General features: G+C 38.2%; 1 protein-coding gene across 11 annotated transcripts in view; it reads left to right on the forward strand.

Annotated features, from left to right (window-relative positions):
• Anks1b (ankyrin repeat and sterile alpha motif domain containing 1B) overlaps window positions 1–21,379 on the forward strand; it is a 1,117,917-nt gene that overhangs the window by 156,951 nt on the left and 939,587 nt on the right. The window contains exon 2 of one of the 11 annotated variants that reach the window (XM_058571272.1): window positions 20,860–20,976. The exons of the other annotated variants lie outside the window; for them this stretch is intronic. Within the exon in view, the coding sequence (XP_058427255.1) occupies window positions 20,915–20,976 (62 nt within the window). The 5' untranslated portion in view covers window positions 20,860–20,914. The remainder of the gene's footprint in view (window positions 1–20,859; window positions 20,977–21,379) is intronic. 11 annotated transcript variants of the gene reach the window in all.

Raw genomic sequence — 21,379 nt, forward strand, 5'->3', positions numbered from 1 at the left:
TCCAGAAATGAAAGATGGAATGGACTGCCAAATTCTGGAAGCCTACAGGACCCCAAACATACAAAACATAATAGACCAACTCCAAGACACATTATTATGAATATATCCAACATACAGAACAAGGAGAGAATATTAAAAGCTACAAGAGAAAGGAGGCAGATTACATTCAGGGGTAAACCAATTAGGTTAACGGCTGATTTTTCATCACAGACGTTGAAAGCGAGAAGATCCTGGAACAATGTATTTCAAATGCTGAAAAATAATGGATTCCAACCAAGAATAGTGTATCCAGCAAAATTAAGCTTCAGGTTTGACAATGAAATTAAAATATTTCACGATAAACAAAAGTTAAAAGAAAACCAGCACTTCAAAGCATTTTGAGCAAAACATTACAAGAAGAGGAAACGAAAAACAGCACCCAAAACTAACAGTGGGAGGTAACTCAGTAAAGGGGGGGGGGAACCAAAGAGGAAAAACAAGCCAAATTAAAATCAATCAATCAATCAATCAATAAACATGACTGGAAGTACAAACCATATATCAATAGTAACCCTAAACGTTAATGGCTTAAACTCTCCAATAAAGCAACATAGGCTAGTAATTTGGATTAAAAAAACAGACCCAACAATATGCTGCCTTCAGGAGACTCATCTGACAGGAAAAGACGTATACACAGGCTGAACGTGAAAATTTGGGAAAAATCATACCACTCATATGGTCCTCGGAAGCAAGCAGGAGTGGCCATACTCATATCGAATAAAATCAACTTCAAACCTAATTTAATCAAAAGGGATAAAGAAGGACACTATATACTGTTAAAAGCAACAATTCACCAACAAGACATAACAATTATCAATATGTATGCACCAAATAATGGTGCTGCAACGTTCATAAAACAAACTCTCCTAAGTTCAAGAATCAAATAGACCACAACACAATAATTATGGGTGACTTCAACACACCACTCTCACCATTGGACAGATCCTCCAAACAAAAGCTGAATAAAGAAATTATAAAACTCAATAACACAATCAATAACCTAGACTTAACTGACATATATAGAATATATCAACCATCATCAAGTGGGTGTACGTTCTTCTCAGCAGCACATGGATCCTTCTCAAAGATAGACCATATATTATGCCACAGGGCAACTCTTAGTAAATATAAAGGTGTGGAGATAATATCATGCATCTTATCTGATCATAATGGAATGAAACTGGAAATCAAATATAAAAGAAGGAAGGAGAAATCCTGCATCACCTGGAAAACGAACAATATGTTACTGAATGATCAATGGGTTACAGAAGACATAAAGAAGGAAATCAAAAAATTCTTAGAGATAAATGAAAATACAGACACAACATATCGGAATCTATGGGACACAATGAAAGAAGTTTTAAGAGGGATATTCACTGCCTGGAGTTCATTCCTCAAAAAAAGAAAAAACCAACAAATAAATGAGCTCACACTTCATCTCAAAAACCTGGAAAAGGAAGAGCAAAACAACAGCAAAGGTAGCAGAAGGCAAGAAATAATTAAAATGAGAGTGGAAATCAATGAAATTGAAACAAAAGAAACCATGGAAAAAATTGACAAAATTAAAAGTTGGTTCTTCAAAAAAATAAGATCAACAGACCCTTAGCCATGCTAACAAAGAGAAGAAGAGAGATAACTCAAATTACTAACATACGGGATGAAAAAGGCAATATCACAAGAGACGCTACAGAAATACAGAAGATAATTAGAAATTATTTTGAAACCCTATATTCCAATAAAATAGAAGATATTGAAGATATCGATAAATGTGTTAAGTCATATGATTTGCCCAGATTGAGTCAGGAAGATACACACAATTTAAACAGACCAATAACAAAAGAGGAAATAGAAGAAGCCATCAAAAGACTTCCAACAAAGAAAAGCCCAGGACCGGATGGGTATACAGCGGAGTTTTACAAAACCTTTAAAGAAGAGTTAATACCAATACTTTTCAAGTTATTTCAGGAAATAGAAATAGAAAAAGAAGGAGCTCTTCCAAATTCATTCTATGAGGCCAACATCACTCTGATCCCGAAACCAGACAAAGACACTTCAAAGAAAGAAAACTACAGACCAATATCTCTAATGAACCTAGATGCAAAAATCCTCAATAAAATTCTGGCGAATTGGATACAAAAGCACATCAAAAAAATTGTACACCATGATCAAGTAGGATTCATCCCTGGGACAAGGCTTGTTCAATATACGGAAATCAATAAACGTTATTCACCACATCAATAGACTTAAAGATAAGAACCATATGATCATCTCGACAGACGAAGATAAAGCATTCGACAAAGTACTGCATCCCTTTTTGTTCAAAACACTAGAAAAAGTAGGGATAACAGGAACTTACCTCAACATTGTAAAAGCTATCTATGGTAAGCCTCAGGCTAGCATCATTCTAAATGGAGAAAAACTGAAGGCATTCCCTCTAAAATCTGGAACAAGACAGGGATGCCCTCTCTCACTACTTCTATTCAATATAGTTCTCGAAATACTGACCAGAACAATTAGACAGACAAAAGAAATTAAAGGCATTAAGATAGGAAAAGAAGAAATTAAACTATCACTATTTGCAAATGATATGATCTTATACCTAGAAGACCCGAAAGGGTCTACAAAGAAACTACTAGAGCTAATAAATGAATTCAGCAAAGTGGCAGGATATAAAATCATCACGCATAAATCAAAGGCATTCCCTGTATATCAGCGACAAATCTTCTGAAATGGAAATGAGGAAAACCACCCCATTCACAATATCCTCAAAAAAAAAAAAAAACTTGGGAATCAACCTAACAAAAGAGGTGAAAGATTTATACAATGAAAACTACAGAACCCTAAAGAGAGAAATAGAAGATCTTAGAAGATGGAAAAATATACCCTGTTCACGGATAGGCAGAACTAACATCATCAAAATGGCGATATTACCAAAAGTTCTCTATAGGTTTAATGCAATGCCAATCAAAATCCCAATGGCATTTCTTATAGAAATAGATAAAGCAATCATGAAATTCATATGGAAAAATAAAAGACCCAGAATAGCAAAAGCAATTCTAAGCAGGAATTGTGAATCAGGAGTTACAGCGATACCAGATTTCAAACTGTACTACAGAGCAATAGTAACAAAAACAGCATGGTACTGGTACCAAAACAGGCGGGTGGACCAATGGTACAGAATAGAGGACACAGAAACCAATCCACAAAACTACAACTATCTTATATTTGATAAAGGGGCTAAAAGCATGCAATGGAGGAAGGATAGCATCTTCAACAAATGGTGCTGGGAAAACTGGAAATCCATATGCAACAAAATGAAACTGAATCCCTTTCTCTCACCATGCACAAAAGTTAACTCAAAATGAATCAAAGAGCTTGATATCAAATCAGAGACTCTGTGTCTGATAGAAGAAAAAGTTGGCTCCGATCTACATATTGTGGGGTCGGGCTCCAAATTCCTTAATAGGACACCCATAGCACAAGAGTTAAAAACAAGAATCAACAAATGGGACTTACTCAAACTAAAAAGTTTTTTCTCAGCAAAAGAAACAATAAGAGAGGTAAATAGGGAGCCTACATCCTGGGAACAAATCTTTAATCCTCACACTTCAGATAGAGCCCTAATATCTAGAGTATACAAAGAACTCAAAAAATTAAACAATAAGAAAACAAATAACCCAATCAACAAATGGGCCAAGGACCTGAACAGACACTTCTCAGAGGAGGACATACAATCAATCAACAAGTACATAAAAAAATGCTCACCATCTCTAGCAGTCAGAGAAATGCAAATCAAAACCACCCTAATATACCATCTCACTCCAGTTAGATTGGCAGCCATTATGAAGTCAAACAACAACAAGTGCTGGCGAGGATGTGGGGAAAAGGGTACACTTATACATTGCTGGTGGGACTGCAAATTGGTGCGGCCAATTTGGAAAGCAGTATGGAGATTTCTTGGAAAGCTGGGAATGGAACCACTATTTGACCTAGCTATTGCCCTTCTTGGACTATTCCCTAAAGACCTTAAAAGAGCGTACTATAGGGATACTGCTACATTGATGTTCATAGCAGCACAATTCACAATAGCAAGACTGTGGAACCAACCTAGATGCCCTTCAATAGATGAATGGATAAAAAAAAATGTGGCATTTATACACAATGGAGTATTACTCAGCAGTAAAAAATGACAAAATCATGGCATTTGCAGGGAAATGGATGGCATTAGAGCAGATTATGCTAAGTGAAGCTAGCCAATCCCTAAAAAAAACAAATGCTAAATGTCTTCTTTGATATAAGGAGAGCAACTAAGAACAGAGCAGGGAGGAAGAGCATGAGAAAAAGATTAACATTAAATAGGGACGAGAGGTGGGAGGGAAAGGGAGAGAGAAGGGAAATTGCATGGAAATGGAAGGAGACCTCATTGTTATACAAAATTACATATAAGAGGATGTGAGGGGAAAGGAAAAAAAGGGAGAGAAATGAATTTTAGTAGTTGGGGTAGAGAGAGAAGATGGGAGGGGAGGGGGAATAGTAGAGGATAGGAAAGGTAGCAGAATACAACAGTCACTAGTATGGCAATATGCAAAAATGTGGATGTGTAACCGATGTGATTCTGCATCTGTATTTGGGGTAAAAATGGGAGTTCATAACCCACTTGAATCTAATGTATGACCTATGATATGTCAAGAGCTTTGTAATGTTTTGAACAACCAATAAAAAAAAAGAAAAAAAATAGATTGCCACTGTTTTATTTTGCACTTTTTAGGCCATAAGTGAGATTAAGTTTATTTTCAAAGTTTATGAGCTGCTTACATTTCTTGATTTGTGAATTGCTTGTTTATATCCTGTGCTACTTTCCTGTTTTTTCTAACCTCTGATTTATTTATTTATTTATATATTATTTATGTGGTGCTGAGGAATAAACCCAGTACATGCTAGATAAGTGGTCTTCCACTGAGCCAAAACCCCAGCCTCTACTTTTATGTTTTTAAAGTAGTTTTTATTATATATTTTTTACATTATAGAATAGTAGTATCTCTTTTTCACATAGATTGAGCCATTGTGTGAGGCTTTTCCTTTTCTTTTTAAATTAGAGCTGTATAGTTACACATTATAGTTATGTAAACTTTTTCAATGTACAGCCTCTTTAGAACCCAGGCTGCTCTCTTGGGATTTCTCCTCCAAGAGGGGTTGACATAAGATAAATGAACTGATCAGTTGAAGCTTGAGTCCCTAGGCTGTGGAGCCTTATACTAAAGCTAGAGATGAAGAAAGAAAATGAATTTTCATTTGATAGGGAGAAAGGTTAGTACCTAAGATCTGGAGACCCTCAGTGTTCTTCATCTAGCCAGAAGATACAGAGAATAACTATTCTAAGAAGCACTGGATATTAGACAATTCCATAGTTTTTACTATTCTAAGTCACATGGTGAGAAATATTCTCTTAGCTAAGTATTTGTGAAAAGTATTAATTCCTTAAAATAGTTCTTTTTTTGAGGAATTTCTAGGTAAGAAGTTTTTACACTATGAAGACCTTTAAATATATATTGTCAAATTATCTTCTAGAAAAATTATATAAATTTAAATTTTCACCAACATTTATTATAAGGGCTTTTTCTCTGTATCTTACTCATTACTTAATCTTATTGACTTTTTTGCAGTTTGACACAAAATATATAATGGTGTTTATGTTTTTTACTTCCTTCGATTGCTTTTGAGATTGACATTTTTCATATATGTGGTTACCATTTATGTTTCATTTACCACATATATATTGGGCACCAAACAATATTTTAATCACTACTCTGTGAACTGATGATAGAGTAGTAGAGTGTGCATTTGGATAAGGAGACAGATAATAAACAAATACATAATATAATATCAAATTGTGTTATGTCCCATAACTAATGCTAAAGAGGATAATGATAGGTTCTATTTTTCACTAATCAGAGAAGGAGGGGTGTGGTCTCTAAAAAGGTAGCATTTGAACAGAAAGATTGAGCCTTATGATTGCATAAAGAAAATGTTTTGTAGGCACGGAACCTAAAATGCAGCTGCTATAATGTGCAAGCATACTTGTGTTTTTAAGGAGGGTCCATGGTGTTAGGGTGTGTGAGGAAATTAGGGTAGAAAAATGAGGTTTGAGGTTTGAGTTAAGGTCATAGCAAGTGGGATTTAATTTTGTGTGAGGTAGGAAATTGCACAATTTTTCCTTCTTCAATAATTAACACGTATTTTCTCAGGTCTATTTGTTAAATGATTTTCCCTTTTCCTGCTTTTTTCCATATGTCAGCTTGATTTGTAATACACTGGGCCATTTCTAGAGGTTCCCTTGCATTCATTGATGCCTGTATTCTGACACAAGAATAACATATTTGGTATTTTTAAAAATAATTTGTTTTAATAATTGGTGGCACAAAGAACCCATTTTTTCCCACATTTTTCCCTGCAAATTTGTCTAGATGCACTTTAGAACAGTCAAGATTTCCTTAAAAAAAGTTCCATGAATATTTTTACTGAAGTTTTGTTATGGTTTGGATGTGAAGTGTTCCCAAAAGCTCCTGTGTTAATGCAGGAATATTCAGATGTGAAATGATTAAATTATGAGAGCTGTGACCTAATCAGCCCATCCTAGTTTGAATAGAGGAACTGAAGGCAGGTGGGGTTGTCTAGGTCACTGAGGGCATGCTCTGGAAGGATTTATCTTTCCTGAAGTTCATTCCTCTTTCCCTTTCTTCCTCCCTCCCTCCCTACACCTACCCTCTTCTCTTTTACTCTTCTTCCTGGCTGCTTTGTCGTTAGCTGCTTTCCTCTGTCATGCCATTTTACTGTGATGCTCTGCCTTAATCTGTGGCCCAGAGCAATGGAGATGAACTGAACCATGAACTGAACCTCCGAAACTGTGACCTCATGATAAATGTTTCCTCCTCTGAGATATTCTTGTCAGGTGTTTTGGTCACAGTGATGAAGAGCCGACTAACACAGAGCTGCCTTAAACAAATTTATTAATTTAAGTATTTATAGATGTTTCTGTTGAGGATTTATTTTATTATAAGAATAAGAAGATTAATAAAGTTATTGGAAATTTACTGTGCTATAGGCACTAAGCTCACTGCATATATTGTGGTTTCTCTGAGTATATTTTTTCTCTAATGGGATTGCAAGTTGAGACTTTATCTTATTTGTTTTTAATTTCTTGGATCCATCATATTTTCTTGCACAGAGTAAGAACTTGATAAATGTGTGTTAATAATTGAAACTTGAAGATTGAAGTGGAAATAATATGAATAACCTCTCTTTATTCTAGGTCCCTAAGTAGTGAAAATTTGATGGTATTTACTAGAGAAAGAAGAAAAATTTATATTGAGAAAATATTCTGGATCTCAGTGGTTTAGAATTTTGGTTTGTCTGTTTAATTGAAATTTTAAAGGCTACATCAGTTATTTTTTCTTTTTTTTATTTATCAAATCTACCCATATACTTTTCAATGTGAAAATAAATGTTATTCAGTTTTGGTAATTTTTCATAAATAATTTCTTTCATTGTTTTAAAAAATTATATTATTCATTGTTCAAAGGATGCTTTACTTATGATATCCTTTTATTTTTCACCTCTCTGCAATTTTGTCTAATTTTATGGAATATTTCAGCTTTATTTTCAAGTCTTTTGAGTTTTAGATTTCTGCCATCATATTTTTTAAAAACTCTTTTATCATTTTTATTCATTTTCTTTTTTTTCTTTCTTTTTAATTTTTTATTGTTGGTTGTTCAAAACATTACAAATTTCTTGATATATCATATTTCACACTTTGATTCAAGTGGGTTATGAACTCCCATTTTTGCCCCATATACAGATTGCAGAATCACATCAGTTACACATCCATTGATTTACATATTGCCATACTAGTGTCTGTTGTGTTCTGCTGCCTTTCCTATCCTCTACTATCCCCCCTCCCCTCCCCTCCCCTCCCCTCTTCTCTCTCTACGCCCTCTACTGTCATTCATTTCTACCCCTTGTATTATTTTTCCCTTTCCCCTCACTTCCTCTTATGTACTTTTGTATGACCCTGAGGGTCTCCTTCCATTTCCATGCAATTTCCCCTTCTCTCTCCCTTTCCCTCCCACCTCTCATCCCTGTTTAATGTTAATCTTCTTCTCCTGCTCTTTGTCCCTACTGTGTTCTTAGTTACTCTCCTTATATCAAAGAAGACATTTGGCATTTGTTTTTTAGGGATTGGCTAGCTTCACTTAGCATAATCTGCTCTAATGCCATCCATTTCCCTGTAAATTCTATGATTTTGTCATTTTTTAATGCAGAGTAATACTCCATTGTGTATAAATGCCACATTTTTTTTATCCATTCATCTATTGAAGGGCATCTAGGTTGGTTCCACAGTCTTGCTATTGTGAATTGTGCTGCTATGAACATCGATGTAGCAGTGTCCCTGTAGCATGCTCTTTTTAGGTCTTTAGGGAATAGACCGAGAAGGGGAATAGCTGGGTCAAATGGTGGCTCCATTCCCAGCTTTCCAAGAAATCTCCATACTGCTTTCCAAATTGGCTGCACCAATTTGCAGTCCCACCAGCAATGTACAAGTGTACCCTTTTCCCCACATCCTCGCCAGCACTTGTTGTTGTTTGACTTCATAATGGCTGCCAATCTAACTGGAGTGAGATGGTATCTTAGGGTGGTTTTGGTTTGCATTTCTCTGACTGCTAGAGATGGTGAGCATTTTTTCATGTACTTGTTGATTGATTGTATGTCCTCCTCTGAGAAGTGTCTGTTCAGGTCCTTGGCCCATTTGTTGATTGGGTTGTTTGTTCTCTTATTGTCTAATTTTTTGAGTTCTTTGTATACTCTGGATATTAGGGCTCTATCTGATGTGTGAGGAGTAAGATTTGTTCCCAGGATGTAGGCTCTCTATTTACCTCTCTTATTGTTTCTTTTGCTGAGAAAAAACTTTTTAGTTTGAGTAAGTCCCATTTGTTGATTCTAGTTATTAACTTTTGTGCTATGGGTGTCCTATTGAGGAATTTGGAGCCCGACCCCACCGTATGTAGATCGTAGCCAACTTTTTCTTCTATCAGACGGCGTGTCTCTGATTTGATATCAAGCTCCTTGATCCATTTTGAATTAACTTTTGTGCATGGCGAGAGACAGGGATTCAATTTCATTTTGTTGCATATGGATTTCCAGTTTTCGCAGCACCATTTGTTGAAGATGCTATCCTTCCTCCATTGCATGCTTTTAGCCCCTTTATCAAATATAAGATAGTTGTAGTTTTGTGGATTGGTTTCTGTGTCCTCTATTCTGTACCATTGGTCCACCCGCCTGTTTTGGTACCAGTACCATGCTGTTTTTGTTACTATTGCTCTGTAGTACAGTTTGAAATCTGGTATCGCTATACCGCCTGATTCAGACTTCCTGCTTAGAATTGTTTTTGCTATTCTGGGCCTTTTATTTTTCCGTATGAATTTCATGGTTGCTTTCTCTATTTCTACAAGAAATGCCGTTGGGATTTTGATTGGCATTGCATTAAACCTATAGAGAACTTTTGGTAATATCGCCATTTTGATGATGTTAGTTCTGCCTATCCGTGAACAGGGTATATTTTTCCATCTTCTAAGATCTTCTTCTATTTCTCTCTTTAGGGTTCTGTAGTTTTCATTGTATAAGTCTTTCACCTCTTTTGTTAGGTTGATTCCCAAGTATTTTATTTTTTTTTGAAGATATTGTGAATGGAGTGGTTGTCCTCATTTCCATTTCAGAGGATTTGTCGCTGATATACAGGAATGCCTTTGATTTACGGGTGTTGATTTTATATCCTGCCACTTTGCTGAATTCATTTATTAGCTCTAATAGTTTCTTTGTAGACCCTTTTGGGTCTACTAGGTATAGAATCATATCATCTGCAAATAGTGATAATTTAAGTTCTTCTTTTCCTATTTTTATGCCTTTAATTTCTTTCGTCTGTCTAATTGCTCTGGCCAGTGTTTCGAAAACTATGTTGAACAGAAGTGGAGAGAGAGGGCATCCCTGTCTTGTTCCAGATTTTAGAGGGAATGCCTTCAATTTTTCTCCATTCAGAATGATGCTAGCCTGAGGCTTAGCATAGATTGCTTTTACAATATTGAGGTATGTTCCTGTTATCCCTAGTTTTTCTAGAGTTTTGAACATAAAGGGATGCTGTACTTTGTCGAATGCTGTTCCGCATCTATCGAGATGATCATATGGTTCTTATTTTTAAGTCTATTGATGTGGTGAATAACATTGTTTGATTTCCGTATATTGAACCAGCCTTGCATCCCAGGGATGAATCCTACTTGATCATGGTGTACAATTTTTTTGATATGTTTTCGTATCCGATTCGCCAAAATTTTATTGAGGATTTTTGCATCTAGGTTCATTAGAGATATTGGTCTGTAGTTTTCTTTCTTTGAAGTGTCTTTGTCTGGTTTAGGTATCAGGGTGATGTTGGCCTCGTAGAATGAATTTGGAAGTTCTCCCTCTTTTTCTATTTCCTAAAGTAGCTTGAAAAGTATTGGTATTAGTTCCTCTTTAAAGGTTTTGTAAAACTCTGTTGTATACCCATCCGGTCCTGGGCTTTTCTTAGTTGGTAGTCTTTTGATGGTTTTTTCTATTTCCTCAATTGATATTGGTCTGTTTAGGTTGTCTATATCCTCCTGACTCAATCTGGGCAGATCATATGACTTAAGACATTTATCGATGCCTTCACTATCTTCTAATTTATTGGAGTATAAGGATTCAAAATAATTTTTGATTATCTTCTGTATTTCTGAAGTGTCTGTTGTGATATTGCCTTTTTCATCCCGTATGCTAGTAATTTGAGTTCTCTCTCTTCTTCTCTTCGCTAGCATGGCTAAGGGTCTGTCGATTTTGTTTATTTTTTCAAAGAACCAACTTTTAGTTTTGTCAATTTTTTCAATTGTTTCTTTTGTTTCGATTTCATTAACTTCAGCTCTGACTTTAATTATTTCTTGCCTTCTCCTTCTTTTGCTGTTGTTTTGCTCTTCTTTTTCTAGGATTTTGAGATGAAATATGAGATCATTTATTTGTTGTTTTTTTCTTTTTTTAAGGAATGAACTCCAAGCAATGAATTTTCCTCTTAGAACTGCTTTCAATGTGTCCCATAGATTCCGATATGTTGTGTCTGTGTTTCATTAATCTCTAAGAATTTTTTAATTTCCTCCTTGATGTCTTCTATAACCCATTGTTCATTCAGTAACCTATTGTTCATTCTCCAAGTGATGTATTCTTTTTCCTTCCTTCTTTTATCGTTGATTTTCAGTTCCATTCCATTATGATCAGATAGGATGCATGGTATTATCTCTACTCCTTTGTATTGTCTAAGAGTTTCCCTGTGACATAATATATGATCTGTTTTTGAGAAGGATCCATGTGCTGCTGAGAAAAAAGTGTAACTGCTTGATGTTGGGTGGTATATTCTGTATATGTCAATTAAGTCTAGGTTATTAATTGTGTTATTGAGTTCTATAGTTTCCTTATTCAACTTTTGTTTGGAAGATCTGTCCAGTGGCGAGAGAGGTGTGTTGAAGTCTCCCATGATTATTGTATGGTGGTCTATTAGACTCTTGAACTTGAGAAGACTTTGTTTGATGAACATAGCTGCACCATTGTTTGGGGCATATATATTTATGATTGTTATGTCTTGTTGGTGTATGGTTCCCTTAAGCAGTATGTAGTGTCCCTCTTTATCCCTTTTGATTAACTTTGGCTTGAAATCTATTTTATTTGATATGAGTATGGACAATCCTGCTTGTTTCCGAAGTCCATGTGAGTGATATGATTTTTCCCAACCTTTCACCTTCAGCCTATGTATGTCTTTTCCTATCAAATGCATCTCCTGTAGGCAGCATATTGTTGGGTCTTGTTTTGTGATCCATTCTACTAGCCTGTGTCTCTTGATTGGTGAGTTTAAGCCAGTAACATTTAGGATTATTATTGAGATATGGGTTGTTCTTTCAGCCATATTTGTTTATTTATGTTACTAAACATGGTTTGTTTTCCTCTTTGATTATTTTTCCCCCCTTTACTGTCCTACCTCCCACTGTTGGTTTTCATTGTTATTTTCCATTTCCTCTTCCTGTAATGTTTTGCCAAGGATGTTTTGAAGAGATGGTTTTCTAGCTGCAAATTCTTTTAACTTTTGTTTATCGTGGAAGGTTTTAATTTCATCTTCCATCCTGAAGCTTAATTTCGCTGGAAACACAATTCTTGGTTGGAACCCATTTTCTTTCAGTGTTTGAAATATGTTATTCCCGGATCTTCTAGCTTTCAGAGTCTGTGTGGAAAGATCAGCTGTTATCCTGATTGGCTTACCCCTAAATGTGATCTGCTTCCTTTCTCTTGTAGCTTTTAAAATTCTCTCCTTATTCTGTATGTTGGGCATCTTCATTATAATGTGTCTAGGTGTGGATCTCTTATGATTTTGCACATTCGGCGTCCTGTAGGCTTCTAGGATTTGGGATTCTGTCTCATTCTTCAAGTCTGGGAAGTTTTCTCGTATTATTTCATGGAATAGATTGCTCATTCCTTTGGTTTGGAGTTCTGTACCTTCCTGTATCCCAATGACTCTTAAGTTTGGTGTCTTAATGTTATCCCATATTTCTTGGATGTTCTGCTCATGGTTTCTTAACAGTCTTGCTGAGCTGTCTATGTTCTTTTCAAGTTGAAATACTTTGTCTTCGTTGTCTGATGTTCTATCTTCTAAGTGTTCTACTCTGCTGGTAGTATTCTCCATTGAGTTTTTAAGTTGGTTTATTGCTTCCTGCATTTCTAGGATTTCTGTTTGTTTGTTTTTTATAACCTCTATCTCCCTGTATAGTTGATCCTTTGCTTCCTGGATTTGTTTGTGTAATTCATTGTCGATGTGATCTTTCAATGTCTGATTTTGCTGTCTAATGTCTTCCTTGATACTCCAGATCATTTGAAGCATGTATATCCTGAATTCTTTATCTGACATTCCATCTGCTGCAGCTGTTATCTCTTCTAAAGTTGAGTTGACCTGCATTGCTTGTGGTCCTTTCTTTCCTTGTCTTTTCATACTGCTTGCGTTTCTTTCTGCTTGGTGAAACTGTTGTGTTTTTGAAATGTTTTTTTCCCCTATATATTTATATTGCTCTTGTATAGTTGAAAAGTCTCCCTTGCAGGGTCGGGCAGCGGTCTGCCTACCTTGCAGGCTCGGGCGGCGGCTCTGCTCTCTCCTTACTCCAATTGGAGTGTCGTGACTACCACGCCGACAGGTCACTGGGCCTGTTCCGGGCGCGGGCGGCGGCTCTGTTCTGCCCCTACTCCAATTGGGGTGACGAGTGTACCACGCCGGCAGGCCACCGGGCCTGATCCTCCGTTCAGTTGCAGGTCTGCCTACCCTGCAGGCGCGGGCGGCGGCTCTGCTCTGCCCCCCCCTCCATTTGGTGTGACTTGTCTACCACACCCGCGGACCGCTGGGCCTGTTCCGGGCGCGGGCGAAGGCTCTGTTGTGTTCCTAGTCCAATTGGGGTGACGTGCCTACCACCCCGGCCGGCCGCCGGCTCTGTTCTACTGGTCGGTCGCAGGTCTGCCTACCTTGCGGGCACGGGCGGCGGCTCTGCTCTGCCCCTACTCCAAATGGGGTGATGTGGCTGTCACACCGGCTGGCCACTGGGCCTGTCCCGCTGGTCAGTCGCAGGTCTGCCCACCTTTCGGGCACGGGTGGCGGCTCTGCTCTGCCCCTACTCCAATTGGGGTGTCGTGACTACCACGCCGGCAGGTCGCTGGGCCTTTTCCTGGCACAGGCGGCGACTCTGCTCTGCCCCTACTCCAATTAGGGTGACATGTGTACCACGCCGGCAGGCTCCTGTGCCTGATCCGCCGGTCTGTCGCAGGTCTGCCTACCTTGCAGGCGCGGGCGGCGGCTCTGCCCTGCCCCTCCTACCACGCTTGCGGACCGCTGGGCCTGATCTGCAGGTTGGTCGCAGGTCTGCTCACCCTGCGGGCTCGGGTGGCGGTTCTGCTCCGCTCCCACTCCAATTGGGGTCACGTGACCACCACACCGGAGGGGCCTGATCCGGGCGCGGGCGAAGGCTCTGCTCTGCCCCTACTCCAGTTCGGGTGTCGTGTGTACCACGCTGGCAGGCCGCTGGGCCTGACCCGCCAGTCTGTCGCAGGTCTGCTTACCTTGCAGGCACGGGCGACGGCTCTGCCCTGCCCCTCCTACCACACCCGTGTACCACTGGGTCGCGGGTCTGCCCACCTTGCGGGCGCGGGTGGCGGCTCCGCTCCACCCCCTCTCCAAAAGGGGTGACGCGACCACCACGCCAGGGAGCCGCTGGGCCTGCTCCGGGCGCGGGCGGCCCGGCTCCTCCCCTCTGGCTCGACGACAAATCGAGAGAGACTCGGGTGTCTGTGCCTCACCCTCCCTACCAGGAGACCAACTGTTTCTGTCGCCTCTGGTATTGATGAAGTTCTCTCCTCCGCCGCTTTCTGATGACATCAGATATCTGCCGTGTTGGTATCCTATGCGAATGGCAGCATTTCGTTCCCTTTGCTGGGTAACCAAAGCAATGGGTGATTCCTGACCGGCCCTCAGCAGGACCCGGACGGAGAAGCAGTTTCCGTGGGCTCCTTAGCCCTGGGCTAGAGCAGTTCCGGGAGCTGGAACTCGGCTGCTCCGTGCTCGATGTATGCTCTGATAAGAGCAGGCTCCAAGAAGCACTCAGGCACTGAGCCTGAGTAATCTGTCTGCAAGCCGCAGGCGAATGGCAGCCTGAAATTACCTGTTCTATGGCTGAATGAGCTGCGGTCAGTCGAAAACAGGGATGGTGACGTCAGCTCTCCAAGATGGTGTCCGCTGGCCTCCTTTGTGGTCTGACCGGTGTGGAGAACCGAAATGGACCGCTTCCTTCCCCGGTCTCGAACCCAGAATTCAGCACTGAGTACGGTGCTTGCACGGCTGGCAGAAACTGCAGCTCTGTATCCCTGCGCCACTATCTCCTCGTTTCCCAGCGCGCGCTGCAGACTCTATCCGCGGGGCGATTTGCTTAATAAGCAGTGTTACCCTCCGTGTGACAAATCTCTCGCGTTTGAGTCCCCGTAGCCGATCCTCGTGCGATGGAAATCCTTCCTCCAGGTTCCGGAGCACCCCACTATTGCTGGAAATTCCTAACAAGATAGCCTTTAGCCGTCCTGACTCGTCATACTCCCACACAGTGACGCGGCACACGGGGGCAATGCACTCCCCTTGCCGCCATCTTCTTCTCTCATCTTTATTGATTTTCTTTATTATTGAATTCTTCTTACATTCATCTTCTTATTTTAGAGAATATTAACGATAGTATTTTAAAGTTTTTCTTCTTCCTGTGCAGTCTAAATTTCTTCCAAGTTTCTTTATTTTGAAGTTTATTTCTATTTTTTTCTGTGTTTTGGCTTCTTTATTGATTGAGGTTTTCCTTGGATGAATGGATGTCTTTGGATGTTGTTTGTATTTGAGAGTGAAGGATTTCAAATGTTAATGGTAAGTTTTAGTTCATGGTGTTGGGACTTGGAGATTGTAGGCTTTCAGTGGTGTGCTTGATTTGTTAGATACCTTTGTTAGCTCTTCCCATCTAAAGGTAAAATGGCCTCAATTTGGATAAAGTTATTGGATATTTATCAAAGAAAATGATAAAGGCTTAGGGCTCTTCTTCTACCCCTCTCCCCACCCTGCTGCCACCCATGTTTTTGTGTTGTTAGTTGTAAAGTATTTCCTAGGATTCTAGTTATACCATAGGATGGTCTGTGTTCACCCATCTTGGTATCAATGAGAGAACTTCACTGTAAGTGTATTTGGGTCCTTTTGGATTATTTGTTTTTATCTAGATAAGAATATTCCAATGGACTGCCTGGAGAATATAAGCCTTGCTATTGTTTCTTAGAAGCCCAGTCAAGGAAGGTTTTATGTAAACATTTCTTTAGATCCCATCTCTAGTTGGCACATTTGCATTTAACTGTGCCTGTTATCTTATAGTCTTGAGAGTATGTAAGTGTATTATCCATGCCACTAGGGAGATGGAGGGCAGTCACTGCTGTTCTGAGAAGGCAAGGGAAACTAGAGAATCTAATTGATTTGCATTTTCAACCAATAATGTTGGGTATTTTAGTAATTCATTCTTTTTATTTTTGAGTAGTATTCTGTATATGGATATCATTTTTTTATCTGTTCACCTGCTAGTGAACTTTTGGGTTGTTTCAGTTTTGTGTGGTGAAAATTAAGCTGTTATGAATATTCACGTGCATTTCATTTCTCTTAACTAAATACCTAGAGTACAATGGTTGGATTGTATGGTATTTGTATAACTTTTAATGAAACTGCCAAATTATTTCCAAAGTGGTGGTACTAATTTACATGTCTACCAGCTGTGTATGTATTCTATTTGATTTATACCCCATTGACAGATGTATGTGAAGTTGTTTTAATGATACAATTCTGATAGATATGTTGTAGTATCTTATTGTGATTTTTTTTTTAAAAGAAATTTTAGTTGGATGGGGTAGAGCAAACCTGTTATCCCTTTTACTTTAGAGGCTGAGGTAGGAGGATGGTGACTTCCAGGCCAGCCTGAGCAATATAGCAAGACCCTGTCTACAGAGAGAGTGGGATGAGGTGGGGGAGGGAGGAAGAAGAAAGAAAGAAATTCTATTGTGTATATTTAAGGTACACAACATTATTCTATGGGATTCATATAGTTGATAAAAAACAAAAGTTACTATAGTAAAGCAAATGAATATACCCATCATCTCAGTTATCTTTTTTTCTTTGTAGATAAAGCAGCTAAAATCTATTCATTTAGCTTGAATCTCATATAGTACAGTTTTATTACCAATAGTCCTCATGTTGTAAATTAGATTTCTAGAGTTGTTCATCCTACATATCTATTTATTATTTATACCCTTTGATAACACATCTTTTTATTTTTGAGTTGGATTGTTTTGCTGCTTTTGAGTTCTATGATTTCTTCATAAATTTTAGATATTCACTCCTTATCAGATATGTAGTTTGTAGATATTTTGTTTCCCCAATCCACAGGCTGCTATTTCATTTATTGTTACCTTTGCTTTTTTAGAAGATTTTTAGTTTGATATAATACCATCTATTTATTTTTGTTTTTGTGGCTTAAGCATTTGGTGGAATACCCAACTATTGCCAAGGCCAGTATCTAAGAACTTCCCAACTATTTTTTCTTTTAAAATTTTTTAAAGTTTCTGAGGCCTATTTATGTTTTTGTTTGTTTGTTTGTTTTTTTGTTGTTAATCCATTTTGAGTTGATTTTTAGGTATTGTGAAAGATAAGGATCAAATTTTATTCTTTTGTATGTATAAATCTAGTTTTCCTGCTACCATTTATTGAAGAGAATATCTTTTCCCCATTTTGTCTTCTTGGTATCCTTCTCAAAAATTTGTTTTCCATACAGGCTTGGGTTTATTCTGTGCTATCTATTCTGTTTCACTGGTAATGCGTGTGTTTTTATGCTGTATCATACTGTTTGATTACTTAGCTTTGATATAAACTTCTAAATCTTGAAGTGTGAAATATCCAACTTCATTTTCCTTTCTCAGAATTGTTTCGGCTTTTTAACTATCTTTTATGATTTCCATAAATTTTAGAATTTTTTTCTATTTCTGTGGAGAATGCCATTGGAGATTGTAGTGAATCTTTATAGTGCTTTGTGTTGTATGGCCAGTTTAACAATATTAATTCTTCTAATCTGAGAGCACAAGATGGATCTATCTAGCTAAACACTGTATTCTTCCTTTCTGATCCATTAATCTGTCTTTACTCCAACTACGACACTATGAGATTTTCTTTACTATAGCTTTCTTGTAGTTTTGAAACCAGGTAGTGTAAATCTCAAACTTTGTTCCTCTTTTCAATGCTACTTTGACTATTTTAAGTTCTTTGCATTTCCATATGAATTTTAAAACTAGTTAGTTTATACAACAGCTATTGGGATTTTGACTTGACTTCATTGAATCCAAATATCAATTTGTTGAAAGTTGCATCTTGTGACTGATCAGTTTGGCATATATCACCATTTTTTAGGTACTGTTAAATTTTTTTCAGCAATATTTTGTAGTTTTCATTGTATATGTTTGCACATCTCTTGTCAAATTTATTCCTAAGCATTTAATTTTTTTATGAAATGGTATTTTTTTGGTAACTGGCTAGTATTTTCAAGAAGTTTTAATTTCTGTTTTTTACTAGTGTATTGAAATATAGTTAATGTTTATATATTAAGTTGTTTCTTGCAACTTGGCTAAATACACTTTATTTTGTTGCTTTTTTGGAGTAAGGTTTACTTTTAAAAACCATTTTATTTTGAATTAAATTTAGACTTATGGAAGTGAAGTAAAAGTGATAGTCTGAGAGTTCTCACACAGAATCCCATAATTATGTTTAGTTTTGGTAGGTTTTGTGTAGATTCTATGGGATTTGGTTATTTTGCCTTACAATGATTTTTTTTTCTTTCCACATAACCTTGATAGCTTTTATTTCTCTTTCTTGTCATTGCATTTTCTAGTCAGTACATTTGCTGGGACCACCAGTTCATTGATGGATAGAAGTAGCGAGAACAGAAATCCTTGCCTTGTTTTTGTTCTTAAGGGGAAAGCATGTCTGTTCCTCTTATGCTGTCTTTCCCTATCCCATGGATCAGCCTCCTTATATCAAAGAAAGCATTTGGTGGGGCTGGAATTGTGGCTTAGTGGTACTGTGCTCGCCTAGCATGCATGAGACACTGGGTTCGATTCTCAGCACCACATAAAAATAAAGACAATAAAGTCCATCAACAATTAAAAAAATATTTTAAAAAAGAAAGCATTTGACATTTTTTTTCCCCAGAGTTCTATCTCTCTCTTGAAGTAATCTTTTGCTACCTGTATTTGCTCTCTTATTGCTTTGTTGGAGTGATCAGTTTTTGCTTGTATTTGCTCATTTAGGTCATTCTTTAATTCACAGATCATTTTATTTATGAATCTTCTGAATTCCTTCTCTGACATTTCATCAACTTCCCTGTTCTTGGATTCTGTTATTATAGTATCCTGGTTTATTTGGGGCACTTTCCTCCCTTGTTTTCTCATGATGTCTATGTGTCTTCCTTTCTTGCAGTGTGGATCTGAAATATTACAGTTTCTTCCCTATATTCTTGTAGTACCCATGTAGATTGTCTGTACCTCACCTTGATGTTGGCTTCCAGACCCTGCCAGTGTCCCTCAGTATATACTACTGCATCTAAGGTTGGTGGTGGCAATAGCAGAGGTAACTTGAGATAATAGTTAAGGTGCCTCAAGATGGAAGCAATGTCTTACAAAGATGGGGCTGCAAGACTGGGCCTCATACTCCCTTCAGGATGCCTGCTGTGAGATGCAGCTGCTTGTAGGCTCTATCTGTTTTCAAAAAGTTAGGGGCTACTGTGTGGGGAAGGCTTTGGCAATGACTGCAGTGTTCCAAGATGGGTTAGGCTTAGGTTTAGGCTCCCAGGTGTGTGTGGGGTGAACTGGGACCTACTCTGGACATGGGTCCTGTGTAAGTCAGTGTGGACAGATCTGGGCCAGGCCTGACTCCCGAAGGGGCGGTCCTGTGCCAGAGGCTAGGCTCTGGCAGGTGTCTGCCCTGCTGGTGGAAGAGGGGTAGACCAGGGCCTATTGTGAGCCTGGGTCCCATGCGGTCTGGTGTGGGCTGTCTGGCTGGGTCTCAGCTCCAGGTAGTCTGCTGGACTGAATGGGCGATCCTGTGCCAGAGGCTAGGCTCTGGCAGGTGTCTGCCCTGCAACCCCAGCCCTAAAAAGTTTTGATATATTGTATTTACTTTCTTTTAGTTCAAAATATTTTTTTATTTTTCTTTTTGATATCTTCTTTGACTTATGTTTAGTTTCCAATATTTATGATTTCTAATTAGTTACTGATTTCTAATTTAATTCCCCTGGAGTCATAGTATATATTTTATGTGATTTTAATGATTTTAAATGTATTGGGACTTGTTTTATGATCTACAAGATGCTATATTTTGGTAAATGTCCTGAGTTTTTTTTGAAAGAATGTGTATTCTGCTGTTATTGTTACAATGTTTGTTTTAGTCAACTTTTTCACTGCTGTGATTAAAGGATCAGACCAGAACAATTTTAGAGGAGGAAAAGTTCATTTGATGGCTCATAGTTTCAGAGGTTTTAGTCCATAGAAGGCCCTCTCCATTCCTTGGGGCACAGGTGAGGTGGAACATCATGGTGGCATTGTGGCAGAGGGAAGTAGCTCACATGGTGATCAGAAAGCAGACTCCACTCACCAGATACAAAATATATATCCCATATTCATGCCCCTAATGAACCACTTCCTCCAACCATCCCCACCTGCCTCCAGTTACCACTCAGTTAATCCCATCTGGATCAATTTACTGATTAGGTTAAGGCTATGACCCAATCATTTCTCCTCCAAACCTTCTTGCATTGTCTCACACGTGAGCTTTCTGGGGGACAACATATCTAAACTGTACAGTGTTGAATACATTTCAGTTAGGTCAAATTGGTTGATAGTATTTATTCAAGCCTTATATTCCATTGTTGATTTTTCTGTTTATTTGTTTTATCAATTATTGAGAGAGGAAATATTTAAATCTTAAAATATATGTGGATATTGGCAGTTTATCAGTTTGATTCATATATGTGTGTGTATATATATATATATACATATATATATATACACACACACACACATACACATATACATATATATATTTATATATTTTTTCTTTTTTTTTTTGGATACCAGGGATGGAACCCAAGGATGCTTAAGCACTGGGCCATATCCCCAGATGTTGATGTAGATGGCACAATATCTTTTATTTATTTATGTGGTGCTGAGGATTGAACCCAGTGCCCCACACAGGTGAGACAAGTTCTTTGCCACTGAGCCACAACCCCAGCCCCCCAGCTCTTTTTAATATTTTATTTAGAGACAAGAGTTTTGCTGAGTTGCTTTGGGCTTCTCTAAATTGTGAAGGTTGGCTTTGAACTTGCATCCTTCTGCCTTAGCCTACCAAGCCATGAGGATTACAGGTGTGGGCTACCATGCCTGCATGATTCATTGTTTTGAAGTTTTACTGTATGCCAAAAATGTTTGGATTATTTTATTGTTTTAATATTTTTGCCCATTTATGAAATGATTCTCTCTACCCCCCATGTAATAGCTTTGCTCTGAATCTAGTTTGTCTAATATTAATAAAATTATTCTGCTTTTTTCCTCCTTCCCTTCATTGCTCCCTACTTTACTCTCTCCCTCCCTCCCTTGC

This window comes from Marmota monax, unplaced genomic scaffold (genome assembly GCF_021218885.2).
Source record: "Marmota monax isolate L192 unplaced genomic scaffold, Marmota_monax_Labrador192_F-V1.1 WCK01_AAM20220418_F8-fsc00036, whole genome shotgun sequence".
Classification (NCBI taxonomy): Eukaryota; Metazoa; Chordata; class Mammalia; order Rodentia; family Sciuridae; genus Marmota; species Marmota monax.